Source organism: Pipistrellus hanaki (genome assembly GCF_964339955.1).
Source record: "Pipistrellus hanaki genome assembly, chromosome: 16".
NCBI classification, from domain to species: domain Eukaryota; kingdom Metazoa; phylum Chordata; class Mammalia; order Chiroptera; family Vespertilionidae; genus Pipistrellus; species Pipistrellus hanaki.
Genome location: NC_140518.1, coordinates 2740341 through 2762376, shown reverse-complemented (window position 1 = coordinate 2762376; position 22036 = coordinate 2740341). Strand labels below are relative to the sequence as shown.

At 64.5% G+C, this 22036-nt stretch overlaps 1 protein-coding gene across 1 annotated transcript in view; it reads left to right on the top strand.

Moving 5' to 3' along the window:
• Positions 1 to 480: 480 nt before the first annotated feature.
• The window catches only part of LLGL2 (LLGL scribble cell polarity complex component 2), a 29822-nt gene continuing 8266 nt past the window's right edge, over positions 481 to 22036 (top strand). Inside the window, exons 1-7 of the mRNA XM_084861622.1 lie at positions 481 to 630; positions 10145 to 10237; positions 17716 to 17813; positions 19125 to 19206; positions 19375 to 19490; positions 19888 to 20046; positions 21863 to 22025. Of these exons, the coding sequence (XP_084717748.1) occupies positions 10163 to 10237; positions 17716 to 17813; positions 19125 to 19206; positions 19375 to 19490; positions 19888 to 20046; positions 21863 to 22025 (693 nt within the window). The 5' untranslated portion in view covers positions 481 to 630; positions 10145 to 10162. The remainder of the gene's footprint in view (positions 631 to 10144; positions 10238 to 17715; positions 17814 to 19124; positions 19207 to 19374; positions 19491 to 19887; positions 20047 to 21862; positions 22026 to 22036) is intronic.

Here is a 22036-nt window from a genome sequence, read left to right as displayed (position 1 = left end):
GGGAGGAGGGGAGTCCAGGCTGGGAGCCCGCCCCAGGGGAGGCGCTTGGCGGCGACGCCCCGTCCTCGGGCCACCTTGCTCTCGGGTCCCAAACCTGGCCGTGTCTCCTGGGTCCCCCTCTGCCGGGGGTGGGCGCGCTCAGGAGGAGCCGGCCGGCTCTGCGCCCCCGTCAGCGCCCGGGACGGGGTGGAAGGCCCGGCGCGGAGGCCCGGCCGCCGCGCGTCCCGGAACTACTTCCTCGGGGAGGCGGCGGGGCACCGGCGCGGCGCACACCTCCGGCCGCCAGGTGCGCGCAGGTGAGCCGGCCGCGCGGCGCCTCGTGCATATTCACGCGGGACGAGGCCCCGCCCCCGCCCCGTCCGGGCCGGGGATTGGCCCGGCGCGGGCCCCGCCCCCGGAGAGCCCCGCGCGGCGCCCCGCCCCCGGCGCCGGGAGGGGGCGGGGCGGCCGGCTCGGGCTCGCGGCCGGGCTCGCCCTTTATGTAAATAGAGCGCCGCCCCGCCCGCGCGGAGGTGAGCAGGAAGGAGGCGGCCGCCCAGCACCGTGGGCCCGCGGCGGCGCGAGCGGAGTGGGAGCGGCGCTGAGAGACCCGGTCGGAGGCCTCGGCCGGGGGCCGGCCCGGGGTTCCAGGTGAGGCGCGGGCCGGGGCCCCCCAGCCGGGCCCTCCCCCTCGGGGCGCCGGCCGCGCGGGGCGTACAGGCTCCGGAGGGCCGGGACCCGGGCTGGGCGGGCGGGCGGGCGGGGCGGGGAGAGCTGCGCCCAGGTCCGCCTGCCTCTCCCGGATCCCGTCCCCGCGCCGGTCCGGGCGAGAGACGCCCTAGGAAGTGCCGCCAGGAGTTTTCACAGAATTTGGGTTCAGAGTTTGCACAATCGTGTTGGCGCTGGGGAGCGGGGAGACAGGTGCCCCGCCCGGCCGAGGGCGAGGGCGAGGGTCGCGGCGAGCGGGGTCCCCGGGTGGATCCCCACGGGCCGGGGGTCTGGCCGGTGAGGCCGGCGGCGCGCGTCGCCGGGGGCCCCTCTCTGTCCGCGAGCGGCGGCTTAGCCCGGCGCTGCCATCTGGGCCCTTTGTGCCTCCTAATCCCCGGGCGCAGAGCCCGCGGGAGGGACAGGTCCCGGGCCTCCCTCTGCCCGGGCCTTGGGCACCTTGGGGGCCAGTGCGGACACCTGGCTGCTTCCCACGCCGGCGGGGGTGCGCTGCGCGGTGGGACGCTGGGCTTGGCGAGGAGCGAAAATGTCCGCCTTCCCAGAGAAAGTGTGCAAAGTTTGCTCTTGGCTGGCTCTGGCCGGCCGTCGGCAGACACCTTGAGTTCTGGCTGTGGCAGAACCGAGTGTAACCGGAGAGCCCGGTGTGGTCCCCTGAGGCGCTCACCTGACGCAGGTGAGCCCCGGGGGGAGGCGGGTGGGGCCTCCGCTCAGGCCCCTTCCCCTGGGGATCCAGCTGCCAGACGCCGGGAGTCAGCCTGGGCCCAGCTCTAGGGACCCTGTGCAGGTTCACAGCTCAAGGCTGCTGAGGGGTTCGGAAGGGGAAGGGGAAGAGGAAGGGGTGGGTGGGGGGAGCTGGGAGCAGGTGAGTGTCTGGGAGACAGGAGGCCCCGGGTGGGACATGGCAGCCGCAGCACAGAGGACCTGTGCCCCGCTCTGGTGAGACATGGCTTTAGGGGAAGGGCCCTGGGAGGTGGTCTGTGCTGTGTGGGCAGGGGATCCAGACTGGGTTTCCTTAAGTGACCCGCCCACCGTGCCCACCCACAGCAGGCAGCACTCAAACCTGCCTCCGGGGCTCTGACCAGGGCTGGCTCCTCTGCTCAGAAGTTAGACGGGGCCAGTCTCTGCGGGGGCCGCTGGGCAGTGTGTCCAGGGCTTGGGCATGCTGCAGCCCTACTGTCCTCCTCACTGAGGCAATGGACTGTCCCCTTTGGTGGCAGGTTAAGGTGATTTTCATAACTTAGTAACTTCTTTTTAAAAAAATATATATTTTATTGATTTCTTTACAGAGAGGAAGGGAGAGGGACAGAGAGTTAGAAACATCGATGAGAGAGAAACATCGATCAGCTGCCTCCTGCACACCCCCCACTGGGGATGTGCCCACAACCAAGGTACATGCCCTTGACCGGAACCGAACCGGGGACCCCTCAGCCCATAGGCCGACACTCCATCCACTGAGCCAAACCAGTTTCAGCAAACTTAGTAACTTCTTAATTCACAATAGCAGTAAAAGGAAAACACCCATAATTCCCAATGATCCCTCTTGGTTTAAAAAGTAAAAAGGTAATGGGTGCCCATCGCCGGGGAGAGGAAACGTTTTAGAAAGTGTAAGAGGGGAAACCAGGTCCCTCTCGCCTCCGTCTTGCCTCACACACAGTACAGCGTTCATTAAGTGCTTTAGTGTCTCTACGCTCGGGTGTAAGTGTAAATGGTGCCTAGCCAGTGTCTTACTGCATGACCTGGGCTCGGCAGGTAGCCATTCGGCACTGCCGCTGAGCCTGGTTTCACGGAGGCTGATGAATGGGTGAAAAAGGAGGCAGAGGCGGAGGGCAGTGGCCTGTCCTGACCTTGTTCATAGGCCAGTGGCCAAGGTGGCTCTCCTGCTCGTCGGCGGAGCCAGAAGAGGCCCAACAGCCAGACCCCAGCTGAGAGCCTCTCGGGGGAAGGGGTGTGTGTGTGTGTGTGTGTGTGTGTGTAGAATCTGATCTGCTCTGCTTTCTGCTCAGGGGAGGGCTCGGCTGTGGACATTCTGCACCCTGTTGGGGGAGGGGAGCACATTCCTGGGCTGCTCTGTTGTCATTGAGGAGATTTTCTGAGCACTCCAGAGTGCTCTCTCTCGCAACCTTAGTTAGGGAATGCGTTCCTGGCCCAGGACCCTCTTCCCGGGAGAAGGTGGTGCATAGAGCTGGAGAGTTCGGGGCCTCTGCCTTCGGTCTGTGATCCCCCGTTCTATCCCATTGGAGACAGTTAGCATCCTGGTCAAGAGTCTCCAGGAGCAATGTGGGCTGCCTACAGGGTTCCTCAGCCTTCCTGGTCCACCCACAGGTGTTGGGAGCAGCTGCTGAGACACCGGAGTTGGGGAGCAGGGTCGGTGGTCCTTCCTCCTGGGTTAGCTGTTGGGGTGCAGGGTTAGCTGCTCTGAGCAGCGTGGACCTCTGGTACTGCTGCCTTCCGCAGCCCTGGCCCCGGGGCTCCCTGGCGGCACCCCTCCCTGTGCCTCCACCCGGGGCTTGGCCGAGCCCCCTTTGGTGGGACCTTCCCTTCCCGCCCTGCCTCTGGGGGAAACTGGTCCTTTGAAAAGTCACCTCACTGCTTCCCCTTCCCGGAACCACGGCGAATTCTTGAGCTAGGAGAGGCTCTAGGAGAGGCTCCTGGGGCGTGGACCTGGGGAAGCTGCGAGGGACCTGACTCTACCCTTCAGGAATCCAGCAGTGACCAGGGCTGCTCTGGAAACACCTGTGCTGCCGGGGTTTGATGGAAGGGAGCTCTGGGCGCAGGACTGCTTGACAGGACAAGTGACGATATTGCTGGATTGTCCTTGCCAAGGAGCTGGCTGTCCTGGAGCCTCGGACTGAGGCAGAGCCCACAGAAGTGTCCCCAGCAGGACAGCGGCCATCATGTCCACATGGTCCAGGCCCAGGACCTAACAGCGGGGGGCAGTTCCCTGAGGGACCCTCTGGTGTTCTTTGGGGTTAGTAGCTCCTTGGAGGAGACCTTTGCCTAGTTGGTCCCCATTCAGCCCTGGCTGTTCATTCGTTCGTTCATTCATTCATTCATCATTCCACAAGCATTTACTGGTACCTCTGTGTGTACAGTGGGATTTAGAAACGGGGCATTAGCCTTCCGGAAGGCAAAGATCTCTGTTATCACAGGAGTCAATGCTACAGGGTGGAGAGCTCCGGCGACAGAAGCTGGTGTGAGTGATACATAGTGTGTTAGGGGTGATGTGGCTACAGAGCAGCAGGGGTAGGATGCTGCCTATGTGGGGGGTGGGGGGAGGTTGCACCCTGAAAGGTGTCAGGATGGGCCTTGACGAGGTCACATCTGAGCGCAGATTGGCAGGGGCAGGGAATCCTTTCAGTAAAACGTGGATGTCTCAAAAGGCAGGGCACTAAGCCCTGGGGCACAGCCATGGACAGAACAGACACAGTCCCTTCCTTCTGCAGCTGGCACCTTCTAGAAGCTCCTCAGGACAGCAGCTCAGGTCCGAGGCAAGTGGGAGGCCGTGGAATGGGGCTGGATAGGAGGGACCAGGCAGCCTACCCACCTCCACCCCGGCTGGCTGTCCACCTTCTCCCTTCTTCCTTGTGGGTGGCCACATCGGTCCATCCATCACGTCCCTGGAGAGAGTCTGACACTGGATGGCAGAAGGGGACTGAGGCCCCCAGAGTGGTGATGGGGAGGGGGTGGCGCATGCATTTCGACTTCCCACCCATCCTCACCCCCAGGCTGGGGGGAGGCCCTGGAGAAGGACCCTCAGCTGCTGCAGGCTGGTGGGCGGGTCCTCGCTGGGCGTGAGACTGGCCCGTGGCTCCAGAGGATGGTAGTGGGGAGGGTGGTGGCAGCTGACCTGGATCCAGCTGGAGAGGGCCAGGTCAGCTGGTGGCTGCTGATCCAGCTGGTCCCACCCAGACTCCTGCTGGCCAGTCCCTCTGTCCTGCGAGAGAGGCCTGAACTGAGCAGAGGGTCGTGCACTCGCCAGAGTTCAGGGACTTGGACGCCTTTGGAGTTGGCCGTTTCGTAATTAATTGTAGGAGTTACGTGAGATGATGCCAGTCAGGTGTTTAAAGCAGCAGCCGGCCGTGGTTTACTCTGGTCCCTCTCATTACCTACAGCAGCGGCCGGCGCTCTGGCCCCGCCCCTCCTCTGCCCCGAGTCCCACCTCCACAAGGTGCCCTTGCCTCTGAGCTTTGGTTGCTAAGCTGCTGGCCAGGGGCTGCCCCGTGTCTCTGCGAGATTGGGGCTCCCAGGGTAACGTGGGTGCTTGCAAAGCAGCCGTGGGCATCTGAGTTGGCGTGGACAGAGGCCGGAGGGGTCAGGAGAGCTCGGCCCCTCCTCTCCCCGCCGGGGAAGGCTGCAGGGGTGTATTCACACCGACGCAGACTGCAGACGAGGCCCCGGCCGCACAGGCCGCGCACAGGATGTGGGGAAGGAAGGGCCGCTTCCCGGCAGCAGCAGGCGGGGGGCGCACAGGCCCGGGGAGAGGGAGCCCGGACTCCTGTGTGGCTTCTGGGGCCCCGCACACAGGTGGGCACGGTGTGGCTCCGCCAGCCTCTGGCTTGCTCGGCCCCAGAGGCCCAGAGGCCTGGTACGGCCTCTCTGCGGATTGTTGAACCGCCCCGGGTACTGAAGGGACTCCTGGGGCCCTGGCCCATCACACACCTCCCGGGCAGGCGGGCTGGCTTAGTGTGCTACGCCTTGGTCTCCTGGGGACCCATTAGCCCAGGTACCCCAAACCATGCCAGCGGGGGACAAGCAGCCTGGGATCCCCCTTCTCTCTTCCTGCTGCTTCTATTGGGGGCCCACCCCATGCAGTGATTCCTTCTTTGCCTCCACTGGTCTCTCTCCTGAGCTCCTGAGGTGCAGGGTCTGCACACACAGGATTGGGGAAGGGAACTCAGGGTGTGAATGTGCGAGCCTGTGACTAAGCAGACTGCGCCCCTATTTCCTGCCCCCATGGCGGGGGGGGGGGGGCACCGGGCTGTGGGGAGCCCGGCGGCAGTGGTGGGTGATAGAGCAGTGGGATGGAAGGAGATCGCAGGCCAGCTGCCCACAGGCTATCCACACGCATGCTCAGGCCGTGTGGAAATGAGTGAGAACCGGCCACAGGTCAGCCAGCCTCGTGTAGCCCGGCCCTAAGCCCGGAGCGCCCGGCCCTAAGCCCGGAGCAGGGCCGCAGCTCAGGGTGCGGTCGGGGAGGACAGAGGCCGCTGGGCGGTCCTCAGAAGGTCAGGGTTGGAAGGTGTTCCTCTCAGGAAGCCCCTCAGGGGCCGTGCCCTGGCCGGGTGGCATCCTGTGCAGGAAGCCAGGGTCCTCCTCGGGCCTCCTAACTGCCTAGTGACTTCGCCTCAGACCCTTGGCATCAGGCCTGGGGGCTCCTCAGCTTGGGGGGCTCCTGAACTTGTCTCTGCCCCCACATGCCTCTCGGTGGAAGCGGCACTGAGGCGGCCAGCATCCCAGGTCCTCGGGGTCCGGGAGCCCAGGGTCCCCTACGGTCCCCCCTGCCTGCATTGTCCCTGCCCCTGCGCCCGGGTGGCATCCTGAGGGGTGTCCTCTCCCCTGTCCGGTTAACGTGGCTGGAGAGGAACCCAGGCCCCTCCCCGCCCGCCTCATCCCTCCCTGTGGCCTGCACTGGGCCCTCCCTGTCTTCCCCCTCCTGAAGCCTGCCCGGGGGTTCTGGCTGCCTGGCACGCCCTGCCCCTGAATCTGCTCGCTGACCACTTCCTATTGTTCAGGGCTGGGTGGGGATGTCCCTCCTCCTCCTCCGTCATTCATTCATTTTCATTCATTCGGCCCCTGGCCTGCAGGTGCCGCAGGGCGGAAGGGGCCAAAGTCCCCGAGTGGGAGAGGAGGCGTGTCCTGCGGAGGCGGCACGGGTCACAGACAAGGTCAGCGAGGAAAGCAGGCCGGCGTGGCCGGTGCCGAGGAGGAAAGCAAAGCTGGGAGTCGGAGAGGATGCCGGGAGGGACATTTGAGTCGAGACGAGGGAGGGAGGGAGGGAGGGAGGGAGGAAGGGAAGCATCCCGGCGGAAGGCACGGGCCCAGGTACAGGAACGGCCGCTGCGTCCTCCTGACCACAGAGCCGTGGCCGCTGTATCTTACCTAGCATCTCCCTTATTCCTCTGCCAGCCCGAAACCATTCGCTGACTAACGAGTGAGTCATCACACTCTCCCTTGCAAGGCTGTAAGCTTGGTGGCAAAGGAATCCCGTCTGTCATTAGTGGATCCCCGTCCCAGGACGGTGCCTGCTCGGTGCCAGGCGCTGTGCCAGGCGCTCGGCGTTGGTCACGGCTCCACTCCGCCCGGCAGACCTGTGTGGAGGGAGTGGCCCCCTCCGCAGGCCAGCTCGCTGGGCTCCGACGTGTACCCACAGCCCACCTCGCTGGCGTGGCCCAGACGCGCTGTGGCGGGTGAGCCCTGGCTGTTGGCGATGGGGGCCAAGCCCAGGAGCAGACTGACCCGTCCACACCAGGGACCTCCAGGCCCAGGTTCCTGAAGTTTCTCTACAGAGAACCTGCTGGGCCGGGGTGAGTGGGACTGAAGGGGGGTCCAGCCAACCCAGGCCTGTCCCAGGTCAAGAAGGGGCGGCGGCCGAAACCGGTGTGGCTCAATGGATAGAGCGTTGGTCTGTGGACTGAAGGGTCCCAGGTTCGATTCCGGTCAGGGGCATGTACTTTGGTTGTGGGCACATCCCCGGTGGGGGGTGTGCAAGAGGCAGCTGGTCGATGTTTCTCTCTCATCGAGGTTTCTGGCTCTCTATCTCTCTCCCTTCCTCTCTGTAAAAAAAAAAAAAAGAAGAAGAAGAAGGGGCGGCGGTTTTCAAGCCTTGACCTGGGCAGCCATTTCTGTATCGGGAGCTGCACTGAGGGGTTGGCTGGAGTGAGGAGCAGATGCATGCCAGTGGGGTCCCAGCCCCCTGCCCAGCCAGACCTCATCAGCACCCCACAAGCAGCGGCCAGGCCCCGGCCCCAAGGTGCTTGGCTGGCTCCGAGGGGCAGGCAGGTGGGCGTGACCGCGCACCCGTGTCCGGGCCTTTCGGCTGCACCGTGTCACTGGGCATTTGCCCCGTCCTGTCCATCCTGCGCTGCCTCCCGGTGCCCTGAGGTTTGGGAGTTCGCCGGACCTGGGGTCAACTCCAAGTTCTGCTGGTCTCTCCGTGACCTTGGGCCGGCGGCCGGCCTCTGTGGTCTTCCTTTCCTGTCTGCCAGGTGGGGATATTCCACTCACCTCGGGGAGGCCCGAGGGAGGGGACGGAGCCGGGGCTGGGCTCAGCAGGTGTGCTTCGTTCCCAGAGAGCCGAGGAGAGGGGCGCTCAGACGTGCGCCCACAGCCCACCTCACTGCCCGGCTGGGGGTTTGGGGAGGGTTTTTCCCCTTGTGCTTGTTTGCTTTTTGGACAGCGAGCAGAGATTGCTTAGGCAGAATGTCAGAAAGTAATAAAATGAACCCGCAGGGGCCTGTAGTGCCTGGGAGGCACAGGTGCTCCGGGGCGTTCGGGTGGATGGAGTGTCCACCCTGCCCTCTTGTGTGGGGCCACCTCCCGCCATCCCCACATCCTGTCTCCCTCTCTCCCTTCCTCCCACTCCTCCTCCACCTCACCCTCCAGCCTGTGGGTCCCTGGCACAGATTCCCCCCCGCCCCGCCCCCAGGGCCTGCATGGCTCTGGAGGACAGCCCAGGTCAGCCTCTCCCTGGAGTCTGCAACCTCCCCCTGCAACACCCCCTCTCCTCCAGACCCCACTCCCAGCTTCCTCCCACTTCTGACCCATGACCTCGGCCTGAGAGGGGAGAGGGAGCACCCCCAGGACCTGCAGTGGCTGATTTATGAACTTGGGCACCCTCCTCCCCCTCCACACACACACACACACACACCCCCGCACTGCGGGCCTCCCCCACAGCGGGACATTGAGGCCACAGCTCAGCTGTGTGTCCGGGGCTAACGCTGCGGCCCCGGAGCGGATCTGCTCACCCCCAGTCTCCCCACCCTCCACTTCCCCGGTGTGTCCCCCATCTCCTTCAGGGCCTTGGGCCCGGAGGGCACCTGGGAGTTTCCCGACCCCCTGCCGTTCCAAAGCGGAGCGGGGCTCCCCACTCTGCTGTGGCCCCCCCAAAATGTGAAGCACAAACCTCCCCTCTCCCTCCCCCTCCTGCAAGTGGTGGCCTCTGTGATGCCCCTGGAAAGTGCCGGTGCCCTGAGTGAGGGCTGCCCTCTGCCTTTTCCCAGTTGGGGTGGCACTTGGAACGCCCCGGATGTGTGTCTTCCGAGTGGGGTGACCTCCCCAGCATGGTCAGGCCTCTGGGAGCCCTGAGTCTGGCCACACGGGGGCCTTTCACGTGCAAAGTTGATTGGGTGTTTTTGTTTTGGTCACTTCCCAAGAAGCCAGAAACTTCGGGGTAACCTCCTTCAGGTCTGGCTTAGACACTCTCTCCTGAAGGACACCCCCGTACCCCAGAGCGAGCTCCTGGCCCTGCTTCCCCCCCTTTATGGCGTCTCTGGGGTGGGCCTGGGCCCCTGTCTCCCAGCACAGACCTCGGTGTCCCGTGGTCAGCGGGTGGCCGCGGCTGGAAGCCGGAAGCCCGAGCGCAGATGATCCCCCTCCCCCCGGAGGATCCAGAAATAGTTTCCCTCGGGTTGGGAAGGCATTCTCCAGTGGGCGGCCCGCTCCGGGGCTGGTTCTTACTGGGGGAGGTTTCTCCTGACCCGCTTCACTGGGCCCCACGGGAAGGGGGCCTGTCTGAGCGTACCGCGTCAGGTCGGGAGGCCTGGGGCCGGGCCGTGGCTACAGAGACCCCGGCAGCCTCGCCGGACAGACCCAGCGCCACCGTGGGCCCAGGCGTGTGGTGGGAGGGCCCGCACCCGACTGCATGCTCTGTGCTCCCCTCTCATCCCCCGGCCCCTGGCCGCGGCGGCTGCTCCGGGGGCAGCGTGAGCGAGAGAGGCCAAGCCTGCCCGAGGTTCGCAGGCGGAGCTCTGCCAGGTGTGCTGGTGCCGAGGCTGCTGCCGGCCGCCCCGCCCCCGCCCGGTGGGGGAGGCCGGCTGGTCAGCCTTCGCATTCCCGCCTCCCCGCGGCTGGGGGAGAGGCCTGTGAGGTTTCCCTTTCTGTCTAACTGGAGCTTTATGGTTCTTCAGAAACCAGGTTAACAATTAAGCTAATTAACCTCGGGCCTGCTGTTGCTATAAAGCCTGGCTAAATGGCTTCCTCCCCGCTTCTCGGCGCGGTTTACGAGGCCGCAGGTGGCCACAGCAGCGTCGGAGCGTCACCCAGGCCTGGGCCCCGGTACGGGCGCCGGTTCCCAGAGGATGGAGCTTGGGGAAGCCGAGGTGGCAGGGCTGACCCGGCCCGGGGCGGCCACCTGCTGGGCTGGGCTGGGCCTGGCAGGCCGCTCCGGGCCAGGGCTGCGTGTTGGCCTCGCCCTGGCGCTCAGCAGCTCGTCTCTCTGCAGGGGCTGCACGCCAGCACCATGAGGCGGTTCCTGCGGTCGGGACATGACCCCGCGCGGGAGAGGCTCAAGCGGGACCTCTTCCAGTTCAACAAGGTAAGGCGCGGGCGCGGGCGACAGCAGGTGCTCCGTGAGCGCGGCCTCAGCGGCCCCCGCAGGCTGGCCGGGCGCTCACGGCCCCTACCCGACGAGGTCCTTCCTGGGCACTGCCCCGCTGCCTCAGGGGAATGTGGCTTTGGAAACGGGGTTTGACTCGAGGGCTTTCCCCCGGGAAGGGCATTGGGGTGCCCAGGAGTTGGGACTCCTCGTCCCAAACCTCTCATCGGCGGTGCGACCTCTGCAAACCACCCGGCCTCTTCCGGCCTCGGTTTCCCCACCTGTGGAATGGGGATAAAACCGTCCGCAGGTTGTCAGGAGGCTTAGGGACAGGAGAGATGGAAGGATAGCGAAGCCTGCCAGCTGTAATGATGTTCCCTGACGCAGGCCCCCTCGGGGGCGTGGCCACAGGCCAGGACTGTTCCCACCTCCTCCCGTTGCTTCCTCCCGTGGCCCCCAGAGGCGAAGGCAACCTTTCCTGTGGGCGGACACCTGATGCCTGGCCGGCTCCGGGCCTGGGTGCGTGGGGAGGGGCCCTGGGGGAACTTGCCAGGGTTAGCATTTGACTACCCAACCCCACACCTGTCCCAGGGCCCCCAAAGCCAGAGCGGCCTGTCACCTGAGATCACTGGGAGGGTCCCAGAAACTCCTCCGGGCTCCCCCACGGGGACAGGTGCCGAGAAGGCGGCGCTGTAAACAGGAGGAGCACAGCTGCGGTTTATTGGCTGTGGGCCGCCTGGCAATCCGCAGCATCTGCAGCGGCTTCGGGGTAATTGGCCCTCTCACCTCGGCCTTGCTCTAGGCCTAGGCCTCCTCTGCCCCAGCGGGAGGGCTGCAGGAAGAGGTGGGCTGGGGACCCCTCCGGGAGGTGGCGACGGACAGGGGTCCTCATCTGTAAAGCCGGGTGACCCTGTGCATGGGCCCGGCACAGGCTCGTTACAGGGACACGTGGGATTGGACCGTGTAAGTGCCAGATGCCGTGTGGGCTTCCAAAGGCCGCCTCCCGGGCTGGAGAGCTCCGGGGCTCTGAGGTGGGCGGTTCTCCCCGCACACTCCTCTGTCCTCCTCCTCCTGGACCTGGGGGAGGCGTGGCTGCCCTCAGCGCTGGCCCTGCGGCCACCGGCCTCTGAGCCCGGCTTCCCTACGCGAGTGCCTCCTCCCCTGGCGGAAGGAAGCTGTGGGCAGGGCCTTGGAGAATGGGGGGCAGTGTCGGAACTGGGGGGTCTCGGGGCCCTTGGGGACCTGCCATGGTTACTCCCCGGGGAGCAGCGCCTGGCTGCTGGGTACCTGTCTCAGAGCCTCTGCACCGGCTGGAGGATCGGTGACCCCTGTGTGCCTCCATGCCCCCGGTGACAGTGACGCCAGGATCTCACACCCTGAACGGTGGCCAATTTCAGTGGAAACTGGAAAAACAGGCTCCGCAAGGAGGGACGAACCCCCGCCCCAAGTTCCGCTGTTGAGCGGGTGGGGCCGGGTGCGGCTGGCCTAGAGGAATCATCCCTGTGTCCCCCAACTGGTGGCCCCCACACCGGGCCACCCCAGCCCCGGCTGGTCAGGAAGGGGGCGGGAGGCTCCTCCCCTCCTTCCATCCCTTCCTCCTTCCATTCACTTGCAAAAATTGAGCACCCACTGTATATACTGCCCAGGCCTGGGGCTCTGGGAGTCTCAGATAAGACCTTTGCCTTCCTGGTGGGAGGGAGGGGGCTGGGTTGGGAGCGGAGGGGGAGAAGGGGAGAATCTGGCTCTGGGTGAACGGTGGAGCCTGGAGGGTGGGGGCTGGAGGGTGAGGCCACATCCTGGAAGACTGGGAACCTACGAGGTTCCACCCAGGCTAGCCCCTCCCAGGCTTCCCCCAGGCTGTTGAGTGGAGAACCGGGAAGGCTGGGGCCTGGGCGGCCGGCCTCACCCAGCAGAGCCCCGGGTAGGGAATGGTCTGGAGGTGCCTGCACACGGGGGCCATACCAGGGTTTGCCTCGTGACGCACAGAGGGGTGCTGTCCCCACTGAGGCCTCCGGGCTCGCCCATTGCGGAGGGCACTGGCTGGGCAGGAGGACCCGGCTCCATCCGCCGCCGGCGGTGTGGTTGGTCACTTCACCCCCTGAGCCTCCGTGTGTCCAGTCTGTGGTGTGTGGTGGGCCCTCCGGCCGTTGGGAGACAGAGGAGTCAGCGGCAGGATCGATGGAGGGTCGCAGGGACCCATGGGCACCTCAGTAGAGAGGAAGTGACTCCGAGCGGACAGAAGCTCGTGTCAGAGTCAAACCCCTTCCTCGGAGATCCCTCCTGGCCTTCCTCTCCCGGATGAGACCGGCCCGCCATTGATAAGGTGCTGGGCCCTCCCGCCCGGCCCCTCCTCCGCTCCGGCCCGGAGCCAGCAGTGCCGCCTGGCCGCCGTCCCGGGCCAGCTTGTTTTGTCTTGGCTTTTTCATGGCTGAGCCCCTGGTGTCAGGTGACAGCCACACCGGGCCGGCCAGGTTGCTGCCACCGCCAGGAATCTGAGCTGACCACACCCGGTCTGGGGCAGTGCCACCCAGCCAGCCCTGTGTGCCCCCTGTGGCCCTGGCAGCCCTGCTTCCCATCACCCCAAGCGCTGGGGGCTCCTCGGCCCGCAGCCTTGCCCAGGGCGGGACGAAGGACCCCCACGCTCTCTGACTAAGAGCCTTCGCCGTCGCCCTGCCGGAGCCTGGGCTGGGGCCGGAGCCGGCGCAGACTGGCGGCTTTCTCCCCGCGCCGGGCTAGGGTTGCAGGTTGGTGGCTCCTGCAAATCTCTCCTTTCCCAGCTCTCCTCAAAGGCGCCATTGTTCTCTGCTCCCTGGCAGAGGCCACCTGAGCCGGGGGCGGGGCGGGGGCGGGGCAGGGCCAGGTGGGCTGGGCGCTGAGCTCGAGGCAGGGGCGGTTGGCTGCCAGGCACTGGCCATCCTTCCAGCTTGAACCTGAGCTGGAGAAGCTGGGGTCGGGGCTTGGAGGGCCACCCCCGAATCCGTGCCTGCTGTCCCACCCCCTCTGCCTGGCAGGCCATCTACCCTCCCTGCTCCGGGGACCTGGAGGGAAGGCTGCTGCCCGTGGGCAACCTGTGTGTCCAGTGGAAGCTGAGTCTTTTTTTTTTTTTTTTTTTTTTTTTTTTTTTTTTTAATCAATCTTTATTGTTCATATTATTACAAAGGTTCCTCATTTCTTCCCCCTCCACCAGGTTCCCAACCCACCCTCTGCCCCCTCCCCATCCCCCATTGTCCTCATCCATAGGTGCACAGTTTATGTTCAGTCTCTTCCTCCCTCCCTTTCCCCGATAGTAAATCCCTTTTCAGATAGTAAATCTGTTACTTAGCATTTTCTCATATCAATAATACCTCCACATGCCCAATGATACACTTCACACAAAAGACATTTTCAAATAGGTCAACCAGCCTCATCCAGGCCCCACCCAAGGCACTCACAGATCAACACCCCAGCGCTATACTAACTCAACACATCCAGATCTAAGCCTTCATCACTTGATTCAGCAGACCCTCAAGTTCCCGCAAAAGTTTCCAGCCATGTCTGAGAGGCAGCCGTGGGCAGGTACAGGCGAGGAGCGAGCTGTTTCGGGCCTGGCTGCTCCGGGCCTGGCCTCTGTTGCTCTGGTTCGTTCCACAACCAGCTGCTCTGGGTCTGGTCACTGCCGCTCCCGACCTAGTTGCTCTGGACTTGGCTGTTGCTGCTACAGGCCTGGCCGCACCCGACCCGGCTGCTCTGGGACCGGTTGCTCCCGTCCCGGCTGCTCCGGGCCTGGCCGCTCCCAGCCTGTCAGCCGCTGCTCCGGGCCTGGCCGCTCCCAGCCTGGCAGCCGCTGCTCCGGGCCTGGCCACACCCGACCCGGCTGCTCCGGGCCTGGCCGCTCCCAGCCTGGCAGCTGCTGCTCCGGGCCTGGCCGCTCCCAGCCTGGCAGCCACTGCTCCTGGCCTGGCCGCACCAGACCCGGCTGCTCCGGGCCTGGCCACTCCCAGCCTGGCAGTCGCTGCTCCTGGCCTGGCCGCACCAGACCCGGCTGCTCCGGACCTGGCCGCTCCCAGCCTGGCAGTCGCTGCTCCGGGCCTGGTCACACCAGACCCGGCTGCTCCGGGCCTGGCCGCTCCCAGCCTGGCAGCCGCTGCTCCGGGCCTGGTCGCACCAGACCCGGCTGCTCCGGGCCTGGCCGCTCCCAGCCTGGCAGTCGCTGCTCCGGGCCTGGTCGCACCAGACCCGGCTGCTCCGGGCCTGGCCGCTCCCAGCCTGGCAGCTGTTGCTCTGGGCCTGGCCACTCCCAGCCTGGCAGCCGCTGCTCCGGGCCTGGCCACACCAGACCCGGCTGCTCCGGACCTGGCTGCTCCCAGCCTGGCAGCTGCTGCTCCAGGCCTGGCCGCTCCTAGCCTGGCAGCCGCTGTTCCAGGCCTGGCCACACCAGACCCAGCTGCTCCGGGCCTGGCCGCTCCCAGCCTGGCCGCCGCTGCTCCGGGCCTGGCCGCACCCGACCCGGCTGCTCCGAGCCTGGCCGCTCCCAGCCTGGATGCTCCGTGCTTGGCTACTGCTGTTCTGGGCCTGGCTCCTCCCAACCCAGCTACTCTGGGCTGGGCTTCTCCGGGCCCAGCCACTCCGTGTCTGGGTGTTCCTGGACTGGCCACCCTGGGCTTGGCCGCCTCTGCCTCAGGCCTGGCTGCCACTGCCCCAGGTCTGGCTGCTCCAGTGCTGGCCGTTGATGCTCTTGTTCTGGCTGCTGCTGCTCTGGGGCCTGGCCACTGCTGCTCCGGGCCCAGCTGCCACTGCCTTGTGCCTGGCCACTCTAGGCCTGGTCGCCGCTGTTCCAACATTCTGTCCCTTTTTTCTCTCTTTTTTTTTTTCTTTTTTAAAAAAAAAACAAAATGCATTTATGTTGCAATGTTGGCTGGTGCGTTGAGTTCTGACTTAGTCTTTGATTTTTCAAGATCTTCTTTGTATTCTTTCTTAAGTAATTTTACTATCATTTGCTCTCACTTGATTTCTTCACATTGAGAACTTCTTTGGTTTCTTCCTCCTTGTCCTGGGAGCTCAGCAGGTTGGCCTGTGGCACCCCTTTGTTCTCCGCGGGCTCCCGCGCTGCTCCAGCCTGTTGCTGGGGTTGGCGCCGCCCAGGAAGCAGCCCCCATCCTTGGCTCCGTTGCCGGCGCTCAGCAGTTGAAGGCTCAGGGGCACCCCCCCCACTGGGGGCCCCGTCGCCCGGCTCCTTGCCGCGCCCGGCTGGCTGGTGTCCGGCAGGGGCTCCTGCTCCTCGTGGCGTTCCTCCAGTCTGGAGCTTTCTTTCTCCCTCCCACTAGGGGAGTCCAGAATCAGAGTCAACAGACTGTCCTCTGCGCACAGTGTGCGCGACTCCGGGGGCTCGGCCTTTCGCCGCACTCCCAGGACTCCACCTCACAGCTCCGTCTCCCCCTGCCCGAGCTTGGGTCCCCAGGGACTGGCCCAGACCTGGAGTTCGGGGCGGTCTGGACTGAGGCTCAGAGCTGCCACCGGAGGCTTTGTTTCTTCCGGCTAGGGTAATCCAGCATCAGAGTCAACATTCAGTCCTCTGCGCGCCATGTGCGCGCGACTCCGGGGGCCCCGCATTTCGCCGTCCCCCGGGATTGTCTCCCCCTGCCGGAGCCTGGGTCCCCAGGGTCTGGCACATAACTTGGGGCTCAGCGCTGCCGGTTCGGGGGTTCAGCCCAGGCTGGGGGTTCTATTTCCTTCCTGCTAGGGAACGCCGGGCAGCACCCAGCCCTCTCCTCCTCTCCGGCTGCGACCTCTCCGGAAGCTGAGTCTTAAAAGGCTGTTGGGAGGGTCAGGGAGGGACAACCAAGGAGTGGGCAGGGCACCTGAGGTTGAGGGGACAGCTGGACCCAGGCCAGGGTGCCTTCACCCACCCTGCTCCCCTTCCTGCTCCGCCCTGTCACCTCTGTTATCTACCTCCATCCTCTCCCCAAGTCCAAGTCCTTTCCTGATTTCTAACACAAGCCCCCCCCCCCCCCATGCCTGTCCTGGGGCCCACACCTGCTTGCCTGCCAGGTCTCTGCAGCAGGACGAGCTTTGCCTCATTCAGGGATCTGGGGGCCTTGTTCGCATGTTGAATTGGCACTGCCACCGCTTCCCCCCCTCCCTCCCCGGCACCTGGGGAATCCCGTCACCACACTATTCTCCTTTGAACCCACCACTCTCTTGGCCCCTGGCCAAGTAGGGTCATTGTGAAATTTCCCTTATTTGTGTCTTTGTTTTTTTTTAATATATTTTTATTTATTTCAGAGAGGGAGGGAGAGAAACATCAATGATGAGGGAGAATTGTTGATCACCTGCCTCCTGCACACCCCACACTGGGGATCGAGCCCGCAACTTGGGCATATGCCCTGATCGGGAATCGAACCGTGACATATAACCACTGAGCCACACCGGCCAGGCCCCTTATTTGTTCTTAAGGGAGCTGTCAACTTAGAGAGGACACCCTGAGGGGGACAGGGGACGAGGAGAGCCTGGGAAGGACGTTGGCCTCAGGGGCTCAGTGGTTGAGTGTTGACCTATGACCAGGAGGTCAGGGTTCAATTCCCAGTCAGGCCACATGCCCGGTTGTGGGCTCGATCCCCAGTGTGGGGTGTGCAGAAGGCAGCTGATCAATGATTCTCTCTCACCATTGATGTTTCTATCTCCCTCTCCCTTCCTCTCTGAGATCAATAAAAATATATATTTTTTAAAAGGAGATCCAGTGTGGTCTGCCTGACTCCAGCCGTTCTTTGAAACCCAAGAATATCCCTATAGAGTTTTCTAGTAACTGAAGTGAGTGTCCATTCTGAAATGCAAGTTAATTAAAATAGAATGAAATTAAGAATTCTGCCCCTGGGTGGCACTAGCCACCTCACAAGTGCTCAGTGTCGCCTTGCAGCTGTCCCTTTGGCCACCAGGCTCCTGCCCGCCCAGTCCTCCAAACGCCAGCGGCTCTGGCCCCGAGCTGCTGGTCCTGGTCCTGGGAGAATGCTCCCGTCCCGGACCGTCTTCCCTGGCCGCGGCCTACGGGGCCCCTGGGAAGCTGGTCCCACCCCCTCCTGTGCCTGCCCTCCTTTTCCTGGGAAATGTTTGCATTCCAGACGCTCAGTGGCTCCCCAAGGCTCCTGCAGGCCCTGCATTTTTCACATAGCTGAGCGGGACCTGGGCGCCAGGGGCTCCGGCTGGTCCCTGCTGCCCTCGCAGCCATGTCCAGGGCAAAGAGCCAGGCCCGAGGACGCCTCCACACCTGGTGTCCGCGGAACAGGCCCCCGTGGAGCTGCCCCCGGGCCCGCCCCAGCATGGGGCCTCCGCCTGGACCCCGGGCCTGGACAGCAGGCGGGCAGCCGTTGTTTGCTGAGTTACCGTTCCAGCTGTCAGATTATTTTTGTTTTCTGTAATGTGGGTGTCTGGTGGGAGCCGGGAAGGGACTCGGCTCGGCCGCGGCCTCTGGGACGTGTCTGTAGGCCGCGTGGCTGTCATTGCAGACGGTGGAGCATGGCTTTCCCCACCAGCCCAGCGCCCTCGGCTACAGCCCCGCCCTGCGCATCCTGGCCATCGGCACCCGCTCCGGAGCCATCAAGCTGTATCCTTTCCGTGCTTCAGCCCCCCGTGGACCCCACCACCACCCCCCTCCCTCGGGAAGCCCCCAAAGGGGCGAGGACCCCGCTCTCCAAGAAAGAAGCAAAGCAAGTTTGGGGTGGCCCTTCTTGTTCAGGGGTGGCCCAGACAGCCTCTCAGGAGGCAGCCCTGCACGCAGACCCTGGAGGAGGCGGTGGACCAGGCTTTTCCCAGGGGAGCCCGTGGACTGGCCCCGGCTCCTTGCAGACCAGAGGGCAGCGCCGGGGCCGCTCTTCCAGGTTCTCCACCCCGCACTGCCCCGTAGACACATCACACACACACCCGCACACAACACACACACACCCGCACACACACACATCACACACACATACACACACACACATCACACACACACCCACGCACACACACACATCACACACACACATCACACACACGCGCGCACACGCGCACACACACACATCACACATACACCCGCACGCACACACACACATCACACACGCACACACACACACACATCACACACACACCCGCGCGCGCGCACATACACACACACACACATCACACACACATCACACACACACACACAGTAAAGTGGACTCCCGCACTGGCTGAGGCTGGTAGTTTCCAGTTGGGTTGTCGTCTGTCTGAAGCCTTAGCTCTGGGCCCTTTCGGGGGCAGCAGTGGGTCCAGGACAGAGGGCGCTGCTCAGCCAGGCCGGCTGGGCTACACATCTCAGCACACTCCTGCCCTCTGACCTGAGCCCCCGGGGGAGCCCCAGGGGGAGCCAGCAGAGGCGGGAAGGCTGGTGCCTGCAGCCTCGGGCTGGGCTGGAGGTGGTGTAAACACAGCAGGGCAGGGGCGCAGTCCCACTGCTGGCTCAGCCCTCCCTCGCGGTTAATCATTGCCAGGCCGTGGCCATATCCTGGTGGCCAATCCCCTTGCCCAGACTCCTGGTCACAGCTCTTGGGGTTGGGCCCACAGGGATACCCTCAGCTTCTCACAGGTGCCACCAAGTGGCAGCTGGTGGGCCTGTGGCAACTCAGGTTGCAGGACAGGGGTGAGGTGGGAGGTTACCAAGGGGTCACCCCTACACAGTCCTCCCCACCTGCCTGGCTGGGAAAGCTCCCCTGGTTGGCTGTCCCCACCCTCAGGGGTCAGGTCACTGGCCAGGGCCCGCCTCTGCCCCCAGGCCTCAGGCCTGCTGTCTGGGGGAAGGGTGAGCCCCCGTGTGCTACCACCACCGTATGCTACCGCCTTGCCAGGCAGGGAGGGGTGGCGCTGCCTTCTGGAGGTTTTCCTGACCCTCTGCTCGCAGCTATGGCGCCCCCGGGGTGGAGTTCATGGGGCTGCACCGGGAGAACAACGCGGTGGTGCAGATCCACTTCCTGCCCGGCCAGGTGAGGCCCTCCGCCTTCTTCTCTCACATCTTCCGAGGAGACGGGCATCGGGGTGTGGGGCTGATGGGAGGGCCTGGGCCACACCCTTCCCCCTAAGGGGAGGGCTCTTTGGGATTGGGGCTGAGACCACCCCAGTGTGTACATACTGGTGCTCCGTCCCCTCCCCAGTGCCAGCTGGTCACCCTGCTGGACGACAACAGCCTGCACCTGTGGAGCCTGAAGGCCAAAGGCGGGGTGTCCGAGCTGCAGGAGGACGAGAGCTTCACGCTGCGGGGCCCCCCAGGGTGAGGACTGGGCCCCCTTGCTCTCCCGCCCCGGGGTGGGGTCACCCTTTAAAGGTCCTAGGAGCCTTGGGGGTCCTAGCAGGCGTCTGAGCCACTCTCAACCCAGAGGTGCCGTGGGTGAGGGGACAGGGACGTGGGCAGGGGTGTGCAGGAGGCTCCCGGGGTGGGGGGGAGAAAGGTCTCTGCTCCTGGGCAGACTGCCATCTGATTCCTGTCTCGGTAGAAGGTAGCCGATATCTTAGTCCCGGCCCGAGACTCTGGACTCCTTAAAACAGACCGCACAGCCTGCTTTCCTGGGAATAGCCTTCCCCGGGGTGGGAGGGCAGCGGGGCCAGAAGCCCGCCATGAGGTCCCTGCCTGGGCAGCCGCCAGCTCACGGTAGCTGTCCCCCTCCCAGGGCCGCCCCCAGCGCCACCCAGATCACCGTGGTGCTGCCACACTCCTCCTCCACGACGCTCTACCTGGGCACCGAGAGCGGCAGCGTGTTCACGGTGCAGGTGCCGGGCTTCCGCCCGCTGGAGGACCGGACCATCAGCTCGGACGCCGTGCTGCAGCGGTGAGCCCGCGGCCCCGTTCGAACCCGGGCCCCTCTCCCTCCGGTCCCGGGACACGTCAGGAGCTTATCACCTCTCTCCCAGGGAGTCCGTGCGGACGGGGAGTCTGTGTCCCCAAAGTGAGAGTCTTAGAATGTATCCCCTCTGGGCCTCTGCCCCGGTGCTGTGTATCTCACAGCCCCGGGCTCCGCAGTGGGCTCCAGCCGGGTGGCGTCTGCCTGTGCCTGTGCCTCGGCGTCTGTGTAGCTTCCCCTTCACGCAGGCCCCGCGGCCAGAGGTGCCGACAGCCACAACCCGGGGTGCAGAGATCGGTCCAGAAGCTGTCCCCCGAAGCTTTGGTGCGGCGTCCACCGCGGAAGGCGGCGGATCAGGGGGTCCGGTCTGGGCGAGGGGAGCAGATGAGGCTGCGGCAGGAGAGCGGCCTGCAGTTCTGGGGGGCGGGGGGGGCTCAGGTGCTGATACTCTGGAGAGGGAGCTCCCTGAGGGAGGTCCCTGGGGGGGAGGGGCATCAGCCCTGCTGCACAGCTTCCTTTTGATAGTATTCTTTTTTTCTCTCTCTTTTTTTCTTTGTGATATTATTTCTTCTCTGTATTTTCCAAGGTGGTGTAATTCTCACATTGTTCACTTTTTAAAAAATATATATATTTTATTGATTTTTTTACAGAGAGGAAGGGAGAGGGACAGAGAGTTAGAAACATCCATGAGAGAGAAACATTGATCAGCTGCCTCCTGCACACGCCCTACTGGAGATGTCCCTGCAACCAGGGTACATGCCCTTGACCGAAATCGAACCCTGAACCTTTCAGTCTCGACGCTCTATCCACTGAGCCACACCGGTTTTGGACATTGCTTACTTCTAAGTGAAGGGGAAAAATGTTTATTATATAAGTTGTAGATCACTATAAAACCCTTCAAAAGCTGAGCCGGTACAGATAAGGATTCAGGGGGTTGACTGCCCACTGGAGGCCGGTCTCGCAGGCCTGCGGTACAGCCCTGGGACGGGGGCTGTGGTTCGGGCATCGACATGCTCTCAGGGTCCAGGCTGCTTCATTTCCCGCTGACCATCCTCAGTGTTGGCTCTTGGCCCATGCCTGCCACCTCGTGGCCTCCTGTTGGCTGCAGCAGCTCCAGACTTCACATCCCCGTTCCAGGCCCAGAGGAGCAGGAGAGAGGGGGTTAAGGCTCAGGGCCAGGCCGGCTAGTAGAGAGCCGGGTTCTGTGGGTCCTAAGAACTTGCTTTGATGAAATGCAGGAATGCACTAGGTGTGGCTGTGCAGGTCAGTGGATTGTACAGGAAGCATCCCTACAGCCACCCCCGAGCCTCCACGTGCCCTTCCCGATGTGGGCTCCCTCCCTCCCTCCCACCACACCTACGTTTCTAGAAGCCACTTCACTGCCTTTCCTTATCGGTGTGCTGGCGGCATCTTCCTCCTGGCAGAGCAGCACTGTCCTAGTCTGTGCGCTGCTCCTCTCTCCCCCGGATGCTGTGTGCCCGCAGCCTCCCGTGCTGCACGTTCGGTGCCCGAGGCCATGGGGAGTGTGCGGCTGTGCCCAGTGCGGCTGTGCCCAGTGCGGCTGTGCCGTGTGCGGCTGTGCCGTGTGCGGCTGTGCCCCGTGCGGCTGTGCCCGGTGCGGCTGTGCCCGGTGCGGCTGTGCCCCGTGCGGCTGTGCCCCGTGCGGCTGTGCCCCGTGCGGCTGTGCCGTGTGCGGCTGTGCCCCGTGTGGCTGTGCCCCGTGTGGCTGTGCCCGGTGCGTCTGTGCCCCGTGCGGCTGTGCCCGGTGCACGCCGGCGTGGCTAACGGCGCTCCCCTCGCCCAGGTTGCCGGAGGAGGCCCGCCAGCGGCGGGTGTTTGAGATGGTGGAGGCGCTGCAGGAACACCCTCGCGACCCCAACCAGGTCCTCATCGGCTACAGCCGCGGCCTCATCGTCATCTGGGACCTGCGGGGCAGCCGCGTGCTCTGCCACTTCCTCTGCAGCCAGGTGGGGGGCGC